The following is a 21,073-nucleotide window of genomic DNA, read 5'->3' as shown; positions in this document are numbered from 1 at the left end:
GGGTGATTTATGAACTGTGGTACAATGCTAAGTATGTGGGGTGCCTGTTGCCTCTCCAGATCATGTTCCATTGCCACTGATGTTATACGTGCAACAAATTTTGGACCCTGGTGGCATCTCTTGGATCACTAATCTTGGAACATTCCTCCTCTGGCTTTCGTAGTCCTTGGAGACTTGCTGCGTTTTTTGGAAGGTGGTTTGGTATAGTGACCGAAAACTCAGGGTCTTAGTACTAGTGTCACTTTGAGAAAGGGCACACATCTTTTCCTAGCCTTAGTCTCCTCATCTGTACAATGAGAATAATAATAGAACTTACCTCATAGAACTATTTTTATCACCAGCAATATCATTAATCATCATCCTCCATGCTCCAGATCTCCAATATGCTCTCTCCTGCCAGGCCTCAGGTATCACCAAGGATAGACAGATAGGTCATGGGTTTTTCCAAAAAGCTGACTTTGCCATGGGAGTCAGAAGAGGAAAGGTGACGTGAAAGTTGCTGCTACACATAATTAGCCCAAACCAACTATCTAGTTCATGCTCACATTCAAAGAGAAGAACCAAGTGCATCCAAAAGAGGTAGTGATGACAGACTCTTTTGTTCAATACCTGGCTTCTTTCTCCCTTATTAAACTTCACTATAGAGACTAGAAATGCCAGTTATTTGCTTTTCCAGCCTCCCTTGCTTCCAGGCATAGCAACATGACTGTTTCAGGCCAGTGAAATGTAAATAGAAGTCTGCTGGAAGAAGGTCTGGAAAAACTTGCTTCCTGATAACAAGCACAAGAGTTAATGGTGCCATCTCTTCCATTTTCCTTGCCTTGACTTCGGACATGATGACTGGAGCTGGGGCACACATCTAATGAGAGTAAGGCAAAATCATTAGGGAATTGTCATGAGACTTATGAAGATAGATGCCCAATATAATTGAACCAGCAGCCACCTATAGACTTTGGTTATTAAGAAAAAAAAATATTAGTTAAGTCAGATTTTTGGTAGCTTGCAGCCCAAATCATTCCTAACTGACCCAATTCCACTATAATCAGGAATGAAACCAGCATTAAATGAGCTTCCCCCTGCACATCCTCCAAAGAAGCACCAAGTGTTAGTCTGCAGATGGCAGCCGTGGTCCAAGCTACCTATGGGTAGTTTGGCTACGCAACTTTTAACTGCTGATTTAGTCTTTGGGTTCCTAGAATCAGATCTGGGAGAAATATGAAATGAGAATTACAGTCGGCAGCATAATACCCCTCCTCCAGATGTCCACAGCTTCATCTCTAGAACCTGTGAATAAGTTATCTTACATGGTCAAAGGGACTTTGCAGATGAGATTAAGAATTGTGAGGCAGAGAGATTATCGCAGATTTATCTGGGTGGGTGCAATATAATCACCCTTGTCCTTACAAGAGGGAAGTAGGAGAGCGAGAGGAGATGTGAGGGTTGGAGCCGAGGTCAGGGTGATGTGTCCACAAGGCGAGGAAATGTGGCAACCTCGAGAAGCTGGAAAAAGGAAGGGATGAACACTTCTCTGGAGTCTCAGGAAGGAACATGATTCTGCAACACGTGGGTTTTAGCCTAGAAAGACTATTTTGTACTTCTGATCTCCAGAACTCTAAGATAGTATTTGTGTTGTTTTAAGCCACTAAGTTTATGACGATTTGTTACAAAAGCAATAGGAAACTCATCCATTACTTTCTATTTTCGTTTTATTCTTTTTGGAAATCAGGACTCTGGCTTCTGTCTTATTCCATAAAAATCAAATCTTAGTACATTATATTAATTAGTTCTAGCCTGGAGAAAATACAATTTTCCGATAATACACTACAAGGCTGGTCCCGTGGGTGTTTCTGAGGCTCTGTGTTAGTCTGTGCTAGCCTGTTTGTGCTAACATCTAACCACTGCCCTTCCCTTGCTGAGCTCTGCACTGCAGAAAATTGCATTTTCAAAAATCTCTTTCCAATTGGCTTCAACCAGTTAGTTTCGCCCAATGGGCAGCACTGACAGAAGATGGGAAGAGGGGTAAAGCCAGAGTAGTGCTCTCTCTCGCTTTGTCCCCAGCGGCATCTCTGGCTGCAGCTGCATCTCCTCATAGCTCTTGCTCCTTCTGAGGTCCCAGGTCCCACTGGGCATCATTCGCCATGGTTTTGGCTTCTGCACATTGGTCTCTGATTCTGGGCTCCTCCTCTGTTCTCTTTGGCCTGGGAGTACAATGACGTCTTGTGATTGCTAATCTCTGGGCTCTTTGGTTTCTCAGCTATCCGATCACCTGTATCAATCAATTCCCTATACTAACTGCCCTCTGTTTGAAATACCTAGAGTGGCTACTTTCTACAAAGACACTGCAGACGGTCCTACATTCTTTGGTTTCCAGCCCTTCCACAGGCTCTGAGGATAGGGACTCTGTCTTCTGGAACTACGATAGCACTTGACCTTGTGCTGAGCTAAGTTAGCTCTTTGTTTTTGGTCATTATTCAAAGAGAGAAAAGCAAGTATGGCAGTGATGGCTAATTCCCATTTCTCATTCTCCCCTACATAGTAACAGAATCCCAAATATTTAGCCAGTCACTTCACATGGCTGTGCAGAAAAAGCCCCCTCATCCCAACCTCCTTTATAGCTAGGTATGGCCATATGACTAAGCTCTACCTGACAGAACATGAACAGAAGTAATGTGTATAATGCTTGGATCACGCCCTCCTTTTCTCTTCCTGTTTCCTGCTGGCTGAAAAGTGGGCATGGTGGCAAGCCATCTCCAGCCCGTGGACAAGGGCAATGTACAGAGATGCAGAGCCATGAGATGGAAGAAACCCAGTCACTGATATTCCAGAGCCACCCTAACAGCCCTGGATGCCTTATGTCTAGATTGTTGTATGATGGAGAAATAAACATCCATCTTGTTTGAGCAAGTGTTATGTTGTTCTCAGTCAGGCAGTCAAACCTGGACCCTTATCAGCACAACAAAATCAAGAGAGGTGGAGGTGTGCACGGGGTCAGCCATGTGTGCTTGCGTCCTGTGGCACTCCCCCCACTGTGCTGCGACTGGGGGGCTTAGGCGGTTTTCTTGTCCTTCTCCTCCCTTCACTTGTGATCCCGTGAGGACAGAAAATTTCTCGTTCTGTAATGAATTCTGACTCCCTGGCACAGTCAGCACATTGCAGGCCTTTACCACGTGTTGGTGGGAGGAGTGACAGTCTGATACATGAGCTATTTTTGCCATTCGTCTCCAGCAGGGAGTCACCGTGAGGAGGCAGGATCTATTGACCTGTGGCTTTGAGCTTTCATATGTCCATTCATCACACTAGAATCGCAGAATTCTAATGCCTCACTTATTTCACGTTTTCACTCTGGAAGCTAAATCCAGAAAGACCACACAGCAAGACAGGGGTCGAGCTGGGATTTGAATTTGGGTTCATTGACTATGAGATCGAGGCTCATTCTGCTGCTCTGGGTCCATTGTCCGCATGTGGACTTTCCAACAGAATCTCTTCCGTTCTTCCCAGCTTCCCGATCTGGGAGCCCCCGGGTCTGTACGCACCTCGCCTCTGATGGTTTGGGTTTGGAGTATCAGGGAGCAGAGTGTGGGGGGCACTCGCCTTTGTTTGGGTGCCAGGGGACAGTTTCCAGAATGAGGTCTTCTGCTGTAGTGCCCCCCAGCCTGAGAACTGGATATTCAGCTCTGGTGCCTGCAAGTCATGGGTTGGTTTGAGGTGACAGTCCCTCTCTTCCTTTTCTGAATTCTGGCCTTTAGTGTATCAATACAACTGGATAAAATGGAGCTCAAAAATCGGCTTTGAGAGTACGCATCCTGGACTGAGGCCAAGGTGAGACTTTTTACCACTTCTGCCTACTGTCCTTCTGTAAAAAGGGCCACACCAACTATTCTTTCTAGTCCCACGTGGAGGAGCTGGGTCAGGAAAGCAAACACCTGACTCAGGCTTCTAGTCTGCTTTCTACTTCAAGCCTGGGAAGGCAGGGCGTGCTCCCTGTACCTGTTTCACATGGTCCCCTGGATGGCCAGTCATCTTCCTGTGGGGGAAGAGCCAGTGAGAGGGTAGAGAGCAGATTCTTTCAATGAGCCGGTTATGAGGGTGTGGGGATATTTGGAGCAGTGATCCTCAGAGGTGGCAGCAAATGATCAGTCTCTGGGAGGTCGGGGCCTTGGAAATGCATGGGTAATGTGGAAAGTGAACTTGGACCCACATCATCAGACTCAAATCCTACCCACCACCATCACTTAGGAGCTGTGTGGCTTTGCAATATTTAATCTCTCCGAGTCACAGATTTCTCATCCGTAAAATGGAGATGATGAGGGCGCCTATCTCATGAAGTTGCTGAGTGGATTAAATGAGATAATGCCTCTGGAGAACTTGGCCCAGTCCCTGGCACATAGCGACTGCTCAATACATGTTCATTTCCTTCCATGCTGGGATGGTGAAGGAGGCGAGGTTCTGAGACCTGAGTCATGAGGTACCCAGTGTTAGCAGGGAGCTACAGTGGGTCATGAGGATGGCATGCAAACCAAGAAAGTCCCCCTGAAACCTGCCCCTCTACCCTGCTCCTTGAGCGGAGGTTGGAGTGAACGCCCCTCGTCCCTGACCGCCTTTCTTTCTGGGGGAAGTGCAGGGAACATGCCCACATGTGTCCACCAGCCACCTGCCGACTGCTTGCCCCCTCTCTGCTTGCTCAGACAGATCATTCCTGTCAGGAGCGGCGGCAGCCTTCTTCATCACTCTAATTGCAGTGTGGTTTGCGTTCATCAAGGAAACAGCAGGGATTCCAAATTAAATTCCAACATGCAATTTATTCAAGATCTAAAGTCTATTGAGAGACTATCTGCAGAACACACTTCCCTTCACTCTTGGAGGCAGACTTTTACAGCTGCCAGGGCTGTCATGCCCCATGCTTGTCTCCTGAGACCAAGGCTCTCTGGAATGGGGAGGCTCCCTGGGTCGGCTGCTTACCCATTTTACAGAAGGGGTTGCTGAGGCGTAGAGAAGGGTCTTACACATGGGACTAGGCTTGGGGACACTGAGGCATGGACTGGCATGGGCTTGTCTGTCTTTGGAAATTATGCATGACAGGATACTGCCCTGGCACAACCTGAGATGACAAAAAAGCCAATTCTGAGCAGTAGTAAGGGTGGGGGAATCTCATTTTGAAAATCAGAATCATTCCATCAGCATTCATTTGCCCGAAAGAGACTTGAGCAGAGCCCAGGCACTTTCCCAGGCTCCATAGCAGTGGGCCAAGCCCTACTTGCCAGACCCATTCTGTCAGGGGCTTCCAGACTGCTTCCTGCCACCTGTTTCCCCCAAGCCCGAAACGCTGCAATTAAGATGGCAAAGTCGATTGAAAACCACAGAGGTGAGGAAGCCACAGAACCGGAAGCTGGCACAGTGGGGACGGTTCATCCTCCCGAGAGGCTACGCTCTGGCTCCTTCCTTCTTAGTTCTACCTGATGGGCGGTGAGTGGGTGCCCGGCCTGAGCGCTCCTCTCTGAGGGAGCATGCTCGGTGGCCAGCTACAGCCTGTGGTTGTTTATTGTTAGAGTCTCATCCATCCTCAGTAAGCTTTGAGCTCAGGTGAGAAGTAGAACAAAATGTGGAAACACCCTCTAGGGCCCAGAGCTCCCTCATGTGGGAGGCGTGGTGAAGGGACACCAAAGTGACACGAGCTGAAACACTGGGAACGCTTGCTCCAGAGGGAAGAGTTTCCACAACACCAGCCCTGCCTGGCAGAGCTGCGTTTCTCCCGGGTCTCTGGGTTTAGCTCCCAAGCCAGCACAGACTTCCTACCATTTACAGAACGAGAGCACCTTAGCTTCCGGGGAACTGATTGGTTTTGAGAGCAGCAAAGCAGTAAACAATCCCCAGGGAAGAAACATCCAATTCTGAACAAGAGCCAGGAGGCAGGAAGTAGACATTTCAATTCAGGCCTAATGTCATCATTGGAAGGTGAAAGGCAGTGACTATCACCCACCTGTTTTTCTCAGAGGGAATAGGTAACAGAAAGGAAAAGAGGAGACGTCACTGCCATAAAGTGATGGAAAGTTTAAAACTTGGTGGTTGGAGCATGCCCTTTGAGCTCAGATCTGAAATTGAGGACTTGCTAGGTTTAGGTCTTACACCAAGCTCTTTATATCTCTGGCTCTCTGTATCCAATTGGAGAGAGGGTGGGATAATGATATCCAGCTCTCAGGCTTCATTCAGAGCAACTGCCAGCAACTCTTTCTACGCAGGGCCAGATAGCAAACACCTTAGGCTTTCTGGGCCATATGAACTCTGTTGCAATTACTCAACTCTGCCACTGTGGAATGAAAGCAGCCATAGAAATAGTAAACGAATGAGCATGGCCTTGTCCCAATAAAACTTTATTTACAAACAGGTGGCGGGCCAGATTCGGCCTGTGAGTTTTCCAACTCCTGATTCAGAGGATGATATGAGACAATGTAAATGATAGCAGAAGAGCTGAGAGCAAAATAAATGACCAATATGTGCTGTCATCGTCGTCGCTGTCATCGTCGTCATCATCACCACCATCATCATCATCATCATCATAATTGTTGTCTCTATCATCATCACTGCATTTGGCCACTGGGCTCATCAGGTTGCCTAATAAATTCTTCCATTTCCCCTCTCCTTGCCTTTACCAAAAAGAGGACTTGGATGAATTCGTTTAAACCTCTGGGTCCCAGTGCATTCAAGATTTTGCCCTGAACTGATCTACTTAATGCAGATCCCCAAATTGCTTAGCATTTAAAAGCAAGGCTACTTGTAGCTCAAGGTTAGAGCATTGGTCCCACAAAAGCAAGGGCAGCTGGATCCCCAGTGAGGTAACAAAAGATGTGACCTCCCATGAAACCTTTCTATTGCCCTTCACAGGGGATCCATGTGCAATATGGCCTGGATTTCACACTACCAGCTGAGGAAGTACAGATGACAGCCATACGCCAGGCATGAAGTTGAGTTTGTTTAGACAGGATGACTTGTGTGAAGTCCTGCTGGGAGTTGGGAGCTGAGCTGAGACTAGAACTCAGGTTTGTGACCTTAAGTCCAGTGCTGGTTCCCCCACATTGCAGCTGTGCTGAGTATTGGATCAGTCAGGATCTTTGCTGCAAATTGTAGTTTTGCTGGTTTAAATAGAAAAGAAATTCGTTATGTGGCTTGGAGAATTTCTGGGAGGACCAGAGCATCAGGCTCGAGCCTGTGTAGAATGATAACGTCATTGTAGACACTCCTGGGATGGGAACCACAGCTGGCACAGCCGACTCCAGGCAGCTTTAAGATGCCTGTCTTCGCTGCAGCCTGGAGTTTAACATCCCTCGGTCACCCTGAGAACCAATTCTGCATGGTGCCTCCTTCTCATTGCTCTCAAATATAGGTCTTCACTCGAAGGTCTTATTAGCTGAGCCTCCGTCATGGGTCTGGGCCCTAGTTCCCAGGGAGCCTGAGAACATGAGTTACTAACTTCTTCCTGGGGGAGGCAGGACTCATAGGAATTTCCCAAACCTAGGAAGGATGTGCAGAAAATGCCAGGCCAACTCTGCTTCTGTGTGTGTACCCAAAAGAACTGGAAGGAAGAACTCAAAGAGAAACCAGCACTCACGTTCATAGCAGCATTAGTCACTAGCCAAAAGGTGGAAATAACTCAAATGTCTGTTTACAGATGAATGGATAAAACAGTATGTTATATAAATACATGGAATATTCTTTAGCCTTTAAAAGGAAGGAAATTCTGACATATATTACAACATGAATGAACCTTGAAGACATTATGCTAAAATAAGCCAGACACAAAAAGACAAATACTGAATGATTCCACTTACGTGAGGTACCCAGAGGAGTCAAATTCATGGAGATGGGAAGCGAAAGGGTGTTTTCCAGGGACTGAAAAAAGGGAGGAATGGGGAATGATGGTGTGATGAGTACAGAGTTTCGGTTTGGGATGATGAAAAAGTTCTGGAGATGGAAGCTGGTGACGGTTGCACAACAATGTGTCTGTGCTTAATGCCACCGAACCGTACACTTTAAAGGAGTTAAAATGGTAAGTTTTATGTTATGTATATTTCACCCCCCCCCACCCAAACAAACTAACAAAAAAACCACGCAGGACATAACAAATGTCCATAAGAAATTTTTAGAGAAAGGAGATGGAGACCTAAAAAGTGACAAGGCTAATCGGTGGCAGCGTTGGCAGTTGTCGAAGTCTTCAGTACTTGCTTCTTCCAGAAAGAAACTGCCGGTGACTGTTAGAAGTCTGGGTGACAGCTCTTCAGCCTTGCTGCCTCCAGTTCTAACAAGTAGGACAGGGGCCAGGCGAGCAATTAAATGAATAGAGTGAGTTGGATGGGAGACAATATGGAAAAGCGGTGACTGTGATGAGCTGAAGAGCGAATGTTCCATCTGAACTGGGCAGCTGTTCTCAACGCTGGCGAGTTTGACATGTGGGACGGGAGCCCAGTATTGCTATATCTTCTGGCTCTTTAAAAGAAGCCAGATACCCAGGAATTTATGTGAAATCTCCTGAACTATAATTGTTGACAACAGGTTCACAATAAAAAAAAAAGAGGAGTTTACAAGCCAATTAAAATATATCTGTAGGTTGAATACTACTACTCTTGGGCTGCTGTCTTGCAAACTCAGAGTTTGAGAACAGAGGCAAGAACCAAAGATAAAATCAAGATATCAATTTTAATAGTAGAGGTAAGTGTCTAGTAATTTTTTAAAGTGTAGGTCTCCCCAGTAAAGGCTGATAAGAAAAACATGGCTAATAACCAAAACCCAAATGAGAATCTCCTATTACACTCTGTTTCCCAGATCTAAACTCCCTCAGATCTTCCAGTGGGGAGAACTAAGACCACAGATTGAACTGAGGGCACTTAATTACCCTGCTTGCTCTAAGGAGCTCGGAGAGGTCTGTCTTAAAAAGTCATTAACCAAGGAACAGAGAGTGACAGAAAGGACAGGGAGGAGGAGAGGGAGAGGGTAGGAGAGAAAGGCGATCTGCATCCCCCTTTCAAGGCTGACTCCTTCTCCTTCTAGAATCTCTGAAACTTCTGTTCCCAGTTTGAGCGATCTGGTTTCTGATCGACAAAGACCAACTGATATTTTTACTTGATTTTTAGCTAGTAAATTTGATCTTATGAGAAGGTAAAGTAAACGAGGGAAGAAAACCATGGACCGGAGGCCAGAAACCTTACACTTTTCAACACTTTTTTCTCCTCTAATTCATATGACTTCACAGCCAAACTTATGGTCAACCAACTGGCCTTTTTCTCAGGCAAGGAAACAGCATCCTACTTCCAACTTCATGAACTTGCTCAATCAATACTTAAAACTGTCCCTCTCTGAGTCTCCCTGGGATCCACAGAGGGCAGTAAAAAGTTCTGTTGAGGGTCCAAACAGATCATTCATAAACTCCATAAAAGCCATACTTTTCTATTTCTCAGCACAAACTGTCTGAACAGTTTACCAGCGAGTAAACCAAATCACATAATGGCTTCCAACTTCATGAACTTGCTCAATCAATACTTAAAACTGTCCCTCTCTGAGTCTCCCCGGGATCCACAGAGGGCAGTTAAAAGTTCTGTTGAGGGTCCAAACAGATCATTTGTAAACTCCATAAAAGCCATACTTTTCTATTTCTCAGCACAAACTGTCTGAACAGTTTACCAGCGAGTAAACCAAATCACATAACGGAATCAATCATTACAATTTTGAAAACTACGAACTCCAATTCTTGGGCATGCCTACAAAAAGTAAAGGTCGAAAATGAAATTCCCTTTTCTCATCGAATAAGAACCAATGAGCGGCGCTCACGTGAGATTCAAAGGCAGCAGCGCAGGAGTCATCGTTCTCAGGGCTTCGGATAGATGAGCCCCACGGCCTGCCATGCTCTCCGTGAGCTCACTCGCTGCACTTCTCTTCTGGGGTCCATGTGGTGGCTTCTTGGCCTCTCTTGTGAGCTCTGGTTTCTCCACCTGTCCCAGGCTCATTGGTAACTGTGTCTGGAATCTTCCAGCTGTAGCCTTGTAGGCATCCGTCTGTCAGCTCTGCCCTCACCAGTGTAAACTCTAATTTCCATATTCAATCCTTTGTTCTTGTGATACTGACTGATCCCTGTTGATACACTGGGCAAACATAAACATCGTTTTCATGAAAGAGGCATTTATTCCATCTAAGTCATGCCAGCAAGTGGGGTCAAGACACTCATATTATCAGTTATTTCCTGGTGATTGATTCCAACTTGAGGGATTAGTTAAGCAGTTTATTTTTCACGTACAAGGAAGCCGATCCCTTCTTCTCTTTCTAGAATATCTCTGTAACTCTTTTACCTGTTTGAGCTGGTGTAGGTTCTTCATCTCTGAATGGGGATGCCACCACCTCCAAACAGAATCTGTGGTCCTGGGGTTTCCATGCATGTCTGTGTGGCCTTAGCCGGTTCACAGACGGCATACCGGGAACGCACTTCAAGACAAAGGTCTGCCTAGGGTTCTTTTGCAAAAGAGTCACACTTCATGCAGGGTCACTGAAAGATCAAGCTCCCTGGTGGGTTCTGTTCTGCACATGTCAGTGTATTATTTCGAATTTCAAGGTATTTCTTAAATCAATTCACCTCCTGATCCGTGGATAACATTGGTCTAAATTAAATTAAATGTCCGTACTATATTGTTTGACCATACTCTCCAAGGCTCCTTTCCAAGCATCCGTGTATTGCTTTGGTCTAGAAATCACTCAGATTCATGTTGGTCGAGAGAGAGCTCTGGTCTTCTCTCTTTTAGGAGTTTCTATGTGGCTATAGCTGAAGTCTCAAGAACAGCGATATCAAGATTCTAAGTGGACGTGGCTCCTGATGGTTCTCTAAGGAGGAAGAGTACTGCAGGTATCTGAAAATGAGTGTTCCAGGCAGATGGAACGCAAGAGAAAGGTCCTGAGCTGACAGTGTGGCTGGTGGGTTCAAGAACCGGCAAGGTGGCAAAGGCAGACAGAGCAGACTGACAGAGAGCGGGAGAGTAACGGATGAGGTGAGCTAGGTGATGGGGAGCTGATGGCGTAAGGTCCAATAGACTGTGATTTTGACTTTTATCCTGAATAGTTTTAAGTTATTCGAGGATTTTGAGACTAGGCCGAAGGGAGGCAGTCTAGAAGAGAGATAATGAGAGCTGTGTAGGGTTGAGAAATCCTTTCCCAGGGAGCCACATTTGGACCTGTCATAGAAATTTTCGCCAGCTCCTGGACTTTGAATCTGATTAGATAAGACAGTTGGGTTTCTTCTTCCAGGAGGGGGTGAGTGTATTCTATGCGCAAGCTGAGGAGGGCAAATAGCTATTTGGTGACTGGTGTCAAAACCCTCTTCCAGTTCTTCCTGGATACACAGCCAATCTCCCTTCCTAGCCTCCCTTGTAGGTACGTGTGGCTATGAGACTGACCATACTCTAGGCAATAGAATGTGAGTGGGGGTGTGTGTTTTACTTCCAAGCCTGGCCCACGAACACTGCCCGCGTGTGCTCCTTTGTATGCCTCTTCCTCTGCTGGCTCACTGGGATGATTCGCCAGGGTGAACTTGAAGGCCAAGTAAAGCCAAATATTGCCTGGTACTGGAACTTAACATGAACCACCCTTGCTCAGACCACAGACCCAAACTCAGCCCAACCAAAGCACCAGTCATATTAAAATAAACAAGTTTTTCCAATATTGCATCCCAGTCTCCCATGGTCATGCCTTCAAGTCCCAAAATCTGAGGGGAATTCAGCCCTTTAGCTCCTGTGGCACCAGCTGTCCTAGAATTTCCTAGGGGTGGTTATCTAGATATTTATGCATCCTAGCTCTTATGGAATAAATAAAAGGGTTAACCTAGTAAAGGCTACTTAATAGCATGCATAGTTGAGTCTAACTACATCTTTGGGTAGCTTGACAAGGGTGACAAATGGGAACATATCTTTGATCCATCAACTTGAAAATCCTGTGCAGGGTAGGGGTACGGGTGACTCCAGGTGGTAATTGTCCATTCCAGTACTTTCAGTGGTCTGGGGATAGTTCTGGTGCTCACAAGATAATTCAGCTTTGAGTAGAACTCCACCTCTGTGGATTTATCACATCCTCGTGACCTACCCCAGATGACTGTCTCATAAATGCACACCTAAGCCAAGCCCAACATGCCTGCAATGGAAACTGACCTTGTTTCCTAGGTTTAGGGAAAGGCGATTGAGTCTCCTGAAAACTTCCTTGAAGGGAACTTCTGTGTCTTTCAGACCTGTCTATGTTGGCCTGAAGCTTGTATTTGTATGCTGTTTTCTTAAGTTGTCCTAGAAATTGTGCCAGTCAGTTGTGGGTGGGTCCCACTCCTTGGCGATGTTCTAAAGTAGACACATTGGTATTTTGTCTATGACCAGCCCCTTCCACATAGAAATTGTCTCTTCCACAGTAGTGGCCATGTGACTAAGGATGATGATCAATCACAAGTCTACTTTAAGGAATTTCTATAGACTCAAAAAGAGATGATATCTTTTTCTCAGATCGTGAACCTGGATATTCTGTGACACTTGCTTCCACCCAATGTAAAGCCATGGGCTAAATAGCTGGACAGAGAGAAAGAGATTTCTAACCACAATTGTTGAACAACCGAATCCAGCCCTACCCCAAACCAATAGTCCAATACCCTTGAACTTGGTGACATTAGCCAATACATCTTACAAAATTTAACACAATCTTGTCTGACTTGGATTTCTATCACTTACAACTAGGGATTCTCCTAAACTTGATTAACCCTAGGATGTCGAAGGAGTCTGCATATTTTTACCAACATTTCTCCCAAGGGTCTCACTGGGTACATCCTGTGCTATGTACACTTCCCACTGCGGCCACCTGACAGTCCTTTCTCATACAGTTTACTCTTTGAATCTACTGCCTTGCCTGAGGTGACAAGCTAAATGGAGCAGACAGTACCTCTCAGACCACTCATCTTCATGGACTCTTCTCTAAAAGACAGACTGTTGTGTCAGTTTGTCACCTTAGAGAGCAGTTTTTGACTAGGGCCTCTGCATTCAACCTAACCATTAGAGACCTCACTGGGAAAGCCTCCAGTCATCTTCAGCCTGTATTTCCTTATTCGCTGGAAAAGAGCTAATAAGATCAATTAAAATTAATTTCACAGGTCCTTGAATTGTCTGCTTTATACGTTCTGCTACTTTTAATTTGTTTGTTGGTGCCGTTTCAAGGATTCTAATACTCCAGGCCGTTAACTCTGTTTCTTTTCTAAAACACCCCTAGCCTTGGATCTATGGACACAATGTGGGAATGATCCTTTAGATCGGAGGTTGGCAAACAAGAGCCCACGAGCCAAATCCGACCGCTCATCTATTTTTGTAAATAGTTATTGGCACACAGGCACACCCATTCATTTATGTATTGTCTATGGCTGCTTTTGTAGTTGTTACAAAGACCCTATGGCTGCAGAGCCAAAAATATTTATTATTTGGCCCTTGACAAAAAAGTTTACTGATCTCTGCTTTAGATTGGTGCTTTTCAATCATTTCCTCATCTTGGCACCCATTAAAAATGGTACCCTGAGAAATGAAGGAATTAATATCTTGACAAACCTTCCAGACATACTGCTTAGGAAGGTCTATTCTAGACCTCATGGGACAAAACATGACCTGGCACACACTTAGGACATCACTATTTGATAGCTTGGTCCTCTTTTTGAGACACCTAGGCACCAACATATGAGCTAAATCCAGGTTCTGTAGTTCCTGTGTTTAGATTTCCATGTGGATTTCAGCTTTGGCCCAGGCCAAGGTTACTTCTCCTAGTCAAGCGGTGCTCTCCTCTGCATCCTGACTTCCCGTGCAACAGTCCTGTGGCATCAGTCAACACATGGTTCTAAAATGAGACTTATAAGAGCACAAAGATGTTTCCATCACTGGTAGGGCCAGTCTGCACCATTTGTGGTTCAAAACTAATTTCCAGCATCCTTGTATGAGAGTTGTAGCATACCCCTGAATATGTGGTCAGGATCTACTATGATTATCGCAGTCACTTACCCCTTTCCCTCAAACAAGGCCATAGCGAAAGCAGTTAATGCCCATCTTCTGAACTGATATTCCAGGGCCCATGACACTAACTGGTTTCCATGACTTCACTTCTGTATTCCAACCACGCCAGGTGTGTAATCCTTAAATGCCCATCATATTTTGAGGCCCCATCAATATAGTCTTCCTTTTTCTTACTTTACTATGGCATACATTCATTGCAGAAGCCATGACAGAAGTCACATGCCACAGAGGAGAAAGGTAGGTTAAGAACCATTCGCACCAATAGAGAAAAGGAAACTGCAAGTTTATTTGAAAGTATAAAATTAAAAAAAAAAAAAAATGAACCAGAAAACAAAAAGCAACTGAACATAATCTTTCCAGTTTACATCAACTTTGAACATCACACACTATTAACCACTTAGTTGCATTTTTTTTTAAATGTCAATTTCAAAGTAGAGGGGGTTGAGTCATGTGATAAGCTATCCATCACAGTGAAACGATTTTAATGCTAAAATCAAAAGGACTCGCTAATGTCATTTGAGAAGAGAGAGCAGAGACGGTTTTCCAAGTTGGCATAGATTTAGACAATGTATAAAAAAATATCCTGACTGGAATGAGTTAAAAAATATTGCTGGCCACTTATTTGCTATTTTGAGTAGGGGAAAACAAAAACCCCAAACATCTGCAGCTTTGGTGTCCTATTTACATATTTTTAAAAACATTCATTAAAAAAATTAAATCTATAATAAAAATGTCCCTGTGTTTGTTTTAAAAACCATTAATAGGCTCCCCTTATCTACTAACACCATTTGTTTGCCTAAAATGCCTGGAAGCAGAAAAGTACGCGAGATTAATTCACACCACAATTAATTAAAATTATAATCCTTTCCTCTAAACAACTTCCAGAGCACCACACAGAAGCAGGGGACCATCAGAGGGAGAAATAAAGCCATTCTGACTCACAGGAGATGAAATATTCAGCCAGAGTTCCTAACACACTCTGGCTGCCATCAAATATTCGTTATTGGATAACTCAGAAAATAACTCAAGTGTTATTTTAAAAATGAAGGATGAAAGCATCCTTAAAAAAAAAAAAAAAAAATCACCAAGTGGTTAACTTTCCCATAATATCCTTTGGATTTGGTTTAAAAAGAAAAAAAGTCTACAGAAAAGGATCATTGAAATCCACATCATCCCCCCTCTGCAGGCTCCATGTGAATTAGCATCAAAGATGCTACTGAAAGTTTCTTCAGCTACAGAAAAAAGTTCTGAATGGGTGAGAGCGGCCCAGAGTGGCTCCACCTGGTTCCAGTTTTGTCCCCTGACAGTTTCTTGCCAAATAATGGCCTATGTTTCTACCCATTATTTCCCCAAGGGGTGGGCCCTGTGGCTGGCAGGGCACAGAGAAGAGAAGAAAGCTAGCAGAAACACAGAGACTATGTGGAGGGAGACAGGCGTCCCTCCTTCAGCATCCTTCGAGAATTTGATAAATAATAACTCAAAGTGCAACAATGCACAAACGCCTGGCACACAGGTCAGTCTGGAGTGACTTGTTATCAGGACTCGGCAGGACAAAGGTGTGACCTCCTTTCGCATCTTTCTTTGGACCTCACTAAAGAAAAACAACAACAAAAAAGGCAGCTGTCCTATACACATATAAATAGTCCCTTAACTAGAAGGGAAAAAACAAACACACTGTTTCAAATGCATTTCTAAGATTTAAAAAAAAAAAAAGTCCGAATGGCAAATCTTCACTCCAAATTGTCTACTTGTCCATGTCTCTCAAGGGAGAAACTATGGGATGTTTCTCTAACTTGGGAGGGGCCTGACCCTAACTCTAACCCTAACCCTAATCCTAAACCAGGGTGTTGGTATTTGGGTCTTGGAAAAGGGAGTGTGTGCAGTACAGGGAGCTGGGAGTTCTGGTGGGAGGTATTGAATATGGCTCTCAAGGTGTTAGAAACCACAGTGTCAAGTCCAAATGCACAGGTGAAATGACTTCTGAGCGTTAAGGGAACTCAGGAGGCTAGTGTTGAAGCTTCATGAATGGGTAAGGCAGGCTGGCTGTAGTTTACAGGGACAAAGGGCCAGACTGGATATTAGGGCAACTCCAGTTGGGTGCTCATCCCTTGGCTGTAGGCAGGTCACAGCTGGGAGGCTGACAATCCAGAAACCAGGGAAGGGACTGCAGACCAAAGCAGCCTTAGGCTCTTGGCAGTCTGCGTTTCAGGAGCTGAGAACTCGGATAAACTCCTGGCAGGGCCGCCCTACCTATGCTGGGATGAGGCTGATTAATGTAGGCTGCCAGAGAAAGCTCTTAAAACAAAGATTCTTGGGAAAAATTTTAAAGCCAGAATCTATCCAGAATAGATGGTTGTAGGGTTATTTACAAAACCAAAATGACATTGCCAATTACTGAAGGGTGTTACTCATGTCAGAAGTTTTCTTTGGCCACTGCCACTGCTGATCGAGAGCAATGGGTAAGATGGTAGTGAAAGGTTTCAGTGCTCGCCTGGCTTCTTTCCAGGATGGCCACCCAGTGACAGCCTCCCGATAGGACCATCCAGCCCCAATCCCCAAACAGAGCTATAACATGGCAGCCCACAGAGAATGTGGTCCAGTGTCTTCTGCCCTTCTGAACATCCAACATGGCACAGAAACAATGCTTTCTCAAGAACTACTTAAATCCTGCTTTTTCCTTGCTGCCTACTCAGCAAGACTCCAACGGGGACAGAAGAATGACGTAAAGGATGAAGCTGTGATCCTGGGCCCTGACGGAAGAGTAACCTCCCAGAAAAGATGCACAATATACATCATGTATACAACTGAGAGGCCAGAAAAATGCCAGGTCACCCTCCAAAGAACATCCTTGAAATCTGGGGGAGGAGGGGAATGGAGAGGCAGCTGACACCCCAAATCACTCCTGAGGTGCCGTGAGGAGCTTCCCATGAGCATGAGTTGTTAGGATGGTAACAAGTCAGAGCAGATTAACCTATATGGACTTTGGAATAACTGGATTTTATACTTCTTCGGTGCCCTGGCTGGGCACGGAGTCCCTGCGCTCGGCGGTGCCCTCCTGAGGGCCAGGCTGCCTTGGGCTGTGGCTGGTGTCTTCCACGCTCAGGAGGCTGCTGGCCGCCTGGGAGCTGGCACTGTCGGCACTCCCAGACCGGGATCGGTAAGGGGGCAGGTCGGCTTGGTTCAGTGACTCAGTGTCGGAAGAGTAGGGTGGCGGAGGAAGGTCGTACCACGCCGGTCTGCGATGGAGAAGGCAGGATGAAGCGGGAGCGTCGAGGGTGAGAAGAGAAGGGAAGAGAATGCGTTAGGAGGAGGCCAGGCTGGGCAGGCGGCGCCAGCTTCCACCGGTTTCTGAGCAGATGCTGACGTGAGCAAGGATATTTGCCCTCCAAGTAGAGGGGCAATCCGAGGACCACGAAACAAGACAAAGGGAAGAGGAATGAGTCAGTGTGCCCCGGCTGGCCTGTGCCAACTGCACGGGGCCAAAACTACCTCCTCAGAGGGGTGGAGCCAGAGGGAGGACGCCAGGTACACCCTCGGCTCGTCCTGGGTGGTCTGGCAGAGCGGCTTCGTGCCGGCGGCTGGGGGGCCCTGCTGTTTGGATGCAGCCTCTGACAGGCCACAGAATTTGGGGTTCTTACTGAAAGCCAATTCTACCTGGCTGCGTGGACTTGGGTGAGTGAGAAGACACCCTCTCAACGCCTCAGTCTCTTAATCTGTAGGAGGGGATAATAATGATACCTTGCTTGTAATGAAATGACTGAAAAGACATTTCATTTTTCAGCTCTCATTTACTGAAAGCTCACTGCGCGTCATGGATCACGCTGGGTACCTGACATTCATTACCTTATCTAAACGATCACGAGGAGAGGTAGGCGTTACTTTTATGCCCCTTGTACTGGGAGGAAACTGAGGCAGGGGCAGTAAACGACTCACAAAGGATCACGAATAACTAGTAAGCAGCTGGGCTGGGGTTTGGACCTGGCTTCCTGTCTCCAGCTTCAGCGACTTTAACCTTACTCTACATCGGATGGTCTGAACGAAGAGGGTATGAGTGGTGAGTGAGCTCCTGCATTCTTACACTTTTTTGCAGATATCCCTGAGTACCGCCCCACTCTAAGCTACCTTTTATGAGCAGGGAAAACAAAGATTAAACAAAGACAAAAGCTATTATAGGAGAGGGTCCAAGGGGCACCCCGTTACCCTGGGAACACGGCTTGCAAAATGCCTCACATCACGCATGGTGAGTCCCGGGCTCGGGGTAGAGGGATGCTGAGCAGGGCCCTGCAGAGGGCGTGGGAATCTCAGAACCAAAGGGGACTCGGATAGCACTAGTGCGGGGACTGCCAAAATGGTTCTTTGGGGTCCCATGGAGGTCACCAAAGGGGAGAGGAGGGCTGAACAGGCAGGACTGAGGTCCATTACCCATTTCAACTACAGAACTCTGCCTTCGACTTTATAGATTGACTCCATTGGCAATGAGAGTTTTCCTGCTTAACAAAGCTTGAGAGTTCTCTGTTCCATCCACTTTATTTTATAGATGAAGTCAAGCAAAGGTAAGGGACTTACTTCATTAGATTAATTCATTAGATCACTCATTCATTCACTTGCTCACTCATCCATTCATTCATTCTACAGATATTAACCAAACCTCCGATATGTGCTGAGCACTGTTGGGCAGTAGCAGGAAAAACCCATGAGCATGAACGTCAGTGGCCTGCACATGTGCCGGTGTGGCATTAACAGGAAGGAGCAGGGCTCCAAGTTGGCCAGAATCCTAACTAACTATATGTCCTCAGAGAAGTAACTTAAAATCCCAGAGTCTCAGATTCTTCATCTGTAAAAAAGGGGCAAAGATAAAACCTCAGCGAACTGTTGAGAGGATTAAATGAGATGGTACATGTGAACTGTTTGCAAGGACTCAGTAAATGTCAGACGCTGCTGCTGCCTACAGCAACTGAATGTGGGCTCCTGGCAGGACCTAAGAGCCCAGCGTGCACGGATGCCACTCCCCCCAGGGGAGGAGCTTCTTCCCCCCAGTCTCTTGTACCCAGCACGCACCTTTGGTCCAGCAGGGCCTCTGAGTAGGAGGGTGGGGAGCCCACTTCTGACGCGTTCTGCTCAGCCTGGCTGGCCACGTACTGGATGCCATTGTTGACGTTGTAGGTGACGTTGCAGTGGTGGGGGTGGTCCAGGACCACCAGGCGGGACAGCAGCACGGGGTGCTGCAGCCGGTGCACCGGCAGCGTCATGAGGTTGTTCCGCTTCCGCTGGTGGTGCAAGACCAGCGCCAGCAGGGCCACCACCAGCACGAAGATGACAGAGCTGCCGATGATGGCGTAGGTGATACTGGGGTAGTACACGAGCTGGTTCTCCGAAGTCACAAACACCTGCCCGCTGCCTGGTTCTGAGGAACCCCCGAAGGGAGAGAAGAGGAGAGAAGTTACCAGTTCGGCTCACCCCTTACGCTTCAAAGTCAGGTCCAGGACGTACGTGCAAATGTTTGAAGTAGCAGGATTCACAACAGCCAAAAGTGGACACCAGCCAAATGCCCATCAACCCGTAGTAGATAAACAAAATATGGGCTATCCATACAATGACACATCACTTGACCATAAAAAATAACGTACTGATTCACGCTACACCATGGATGAATGTCAAAAACATCATACTAAGCAAAATAAACCACATTGTATAACTCCATATAGATGAAATGTCCAGGAAAGGCAAATTTATGGTCAGAAAATAGATTAATGAATAGTTGCCTGAGGGATGGAGGGAGCGGGAGGGGACTGAGATTAACTGGTAACGGGCACCAGGGATCTGGTTGGGGGGATGAGAATCCTCTAAAACTGGATGTGGTGATGGCTGCACAAATAGTACGCTTACTAAAACTCATTGAATTGTACACTTAAAATGGGCAAATTTTATGTTATATTAATTACACCTCAATAAAGTTGTTTAAAAAACATCGGCCCCAGGAAATATCCAAAGAATAGGAGTGATAGTTCCTAGTGCATAAATCAGTTTTTCAATGGAAATTTCTAATACAATATACACGAGGAACATCGGTTGCGTGTCTGGGGTTCCTTATGTCTGCAGAGTGCTTACTTTATGCCAGGCCATGCCAAGGTTTCAAGATAGAGAGCCAGCATATCACAGGCTAAAATCATGGACTTTGGAGCCAGACCAGGTTCGGATCCCAGCCTCTCAACTTACTGGCTGTGTGCCCTTTGGAAAGTGGTCACCCTCTCTGTGCAGTACTTTCTCATCTGTACAATGGGGATAGTGATAGTCCTCACTTTACTGGGCTGTCGTGAGCATGAAATGAGTGAATAATTACCAAGCACTTAGAACAACAGCTGACATATTGTGCTGTGTAGGTGCATGTTCAAGACATACAAATACATGCTTTATTTATCACAGCAACTCCAGGAAGTAGGTGCTGTAATTGCCTCTTTTTTAATTGCCTTCTTTTTAAGAAGAGCGAAGCTAGGATCACGCATGGCCCCTTACCTCCACGCTGTAACCTTGGTCACATATTCTGGAGCTGGCTGTGACCTTGGTCACAGATAGGAGGTGAGGGGCCATGTGTGATTTGAAGCCAGGTCAGAGTTCAAAGCCTTGCTCCTAATACTCTGCCCTGCAGCCCTAATATTATCTGCTAGGCAATTCTCAGAGGCCCTCGGGTGCAGGCATTTCCTCAGAGGCCCTCAAGTGAAGGTCTGGTATGCGTCCCACCCTGCAGGTTGGCAATACCATGTCCTCCACATGTACTCATGAGTCACACCTCAAATACTCAGGTAAGCTGCTTCCCAGCCAGCAGGACACACCTGGCAACCATGGCAAGGTCCAGGCTGGCACAAGAAACCTGAGTGGCTCCTCCTTGTAGAAAGCTGGAGACTCCTCATCTTTGTGAAAGAACCACAACCAGCCGTGGCTATGACCCGGCAGGAAGAATAAAGGCAACTCAAGCGAAACAATCTGGTGACCACACCCTGTGCTCCTTCCACCTCTGAAGCAGT

The 21,073-nt window shown here is 46.1% G+C and overlaps 1 protein-coding gene across 2 annotated transcripts in view; it reads right to left on the bottom strand.

The window, feature by feature from the left end:
- Positions 1 to 14,311: 14,311 nt before the first annotated feature.
- LDLRAD3 (low density lipoprotein receptor class A domain containing 3) overlaps positions 14,312 to 21,073 on the bottom strand; it is a 158,268-nt gene continuing 151,506 nt past the window's right edge. For both annotated transcript variants that reach the window (XM_025044102.1, XM_025044101.1), the window contains 2 exons: positions 19,110 to 19,455; positions 14,312 to 17,287 (listed from right to left, as the gene is read on the bottom strand). In XM_025044102.1, coding sequence (XP_024899870.1) covers positions 17,050 to 17,287; positions 19,110 to 19,455 — 584 coding nt within the window. In that variant the 3' untranslated portion in view covers positions 14,312 to 17,049. The remainder of the gene's footprint in view (positions 17,288 to 19,109; positions 19,456 to 21,073) is intronic.

Source organism: Pteropus alecto, unplaced genomic scaffold (assembly GCF_000325575.1).
Source record: "Pteropus alecto unplaced genomic scaffold, ASM32557v1 scaffold71, whole genome shotgun sequence".
Taxonomy (NCBI): Eukaryota; Metazoa; Chordata; class Mammalia; order Chiroptera; family Pteropodidae; genus Pteropus; species Pteropus alecto.
Note: the sequence above shows the minus strand (reverse complement) of the source record. Positions and strands in the feature narration are given on the sequence as shown.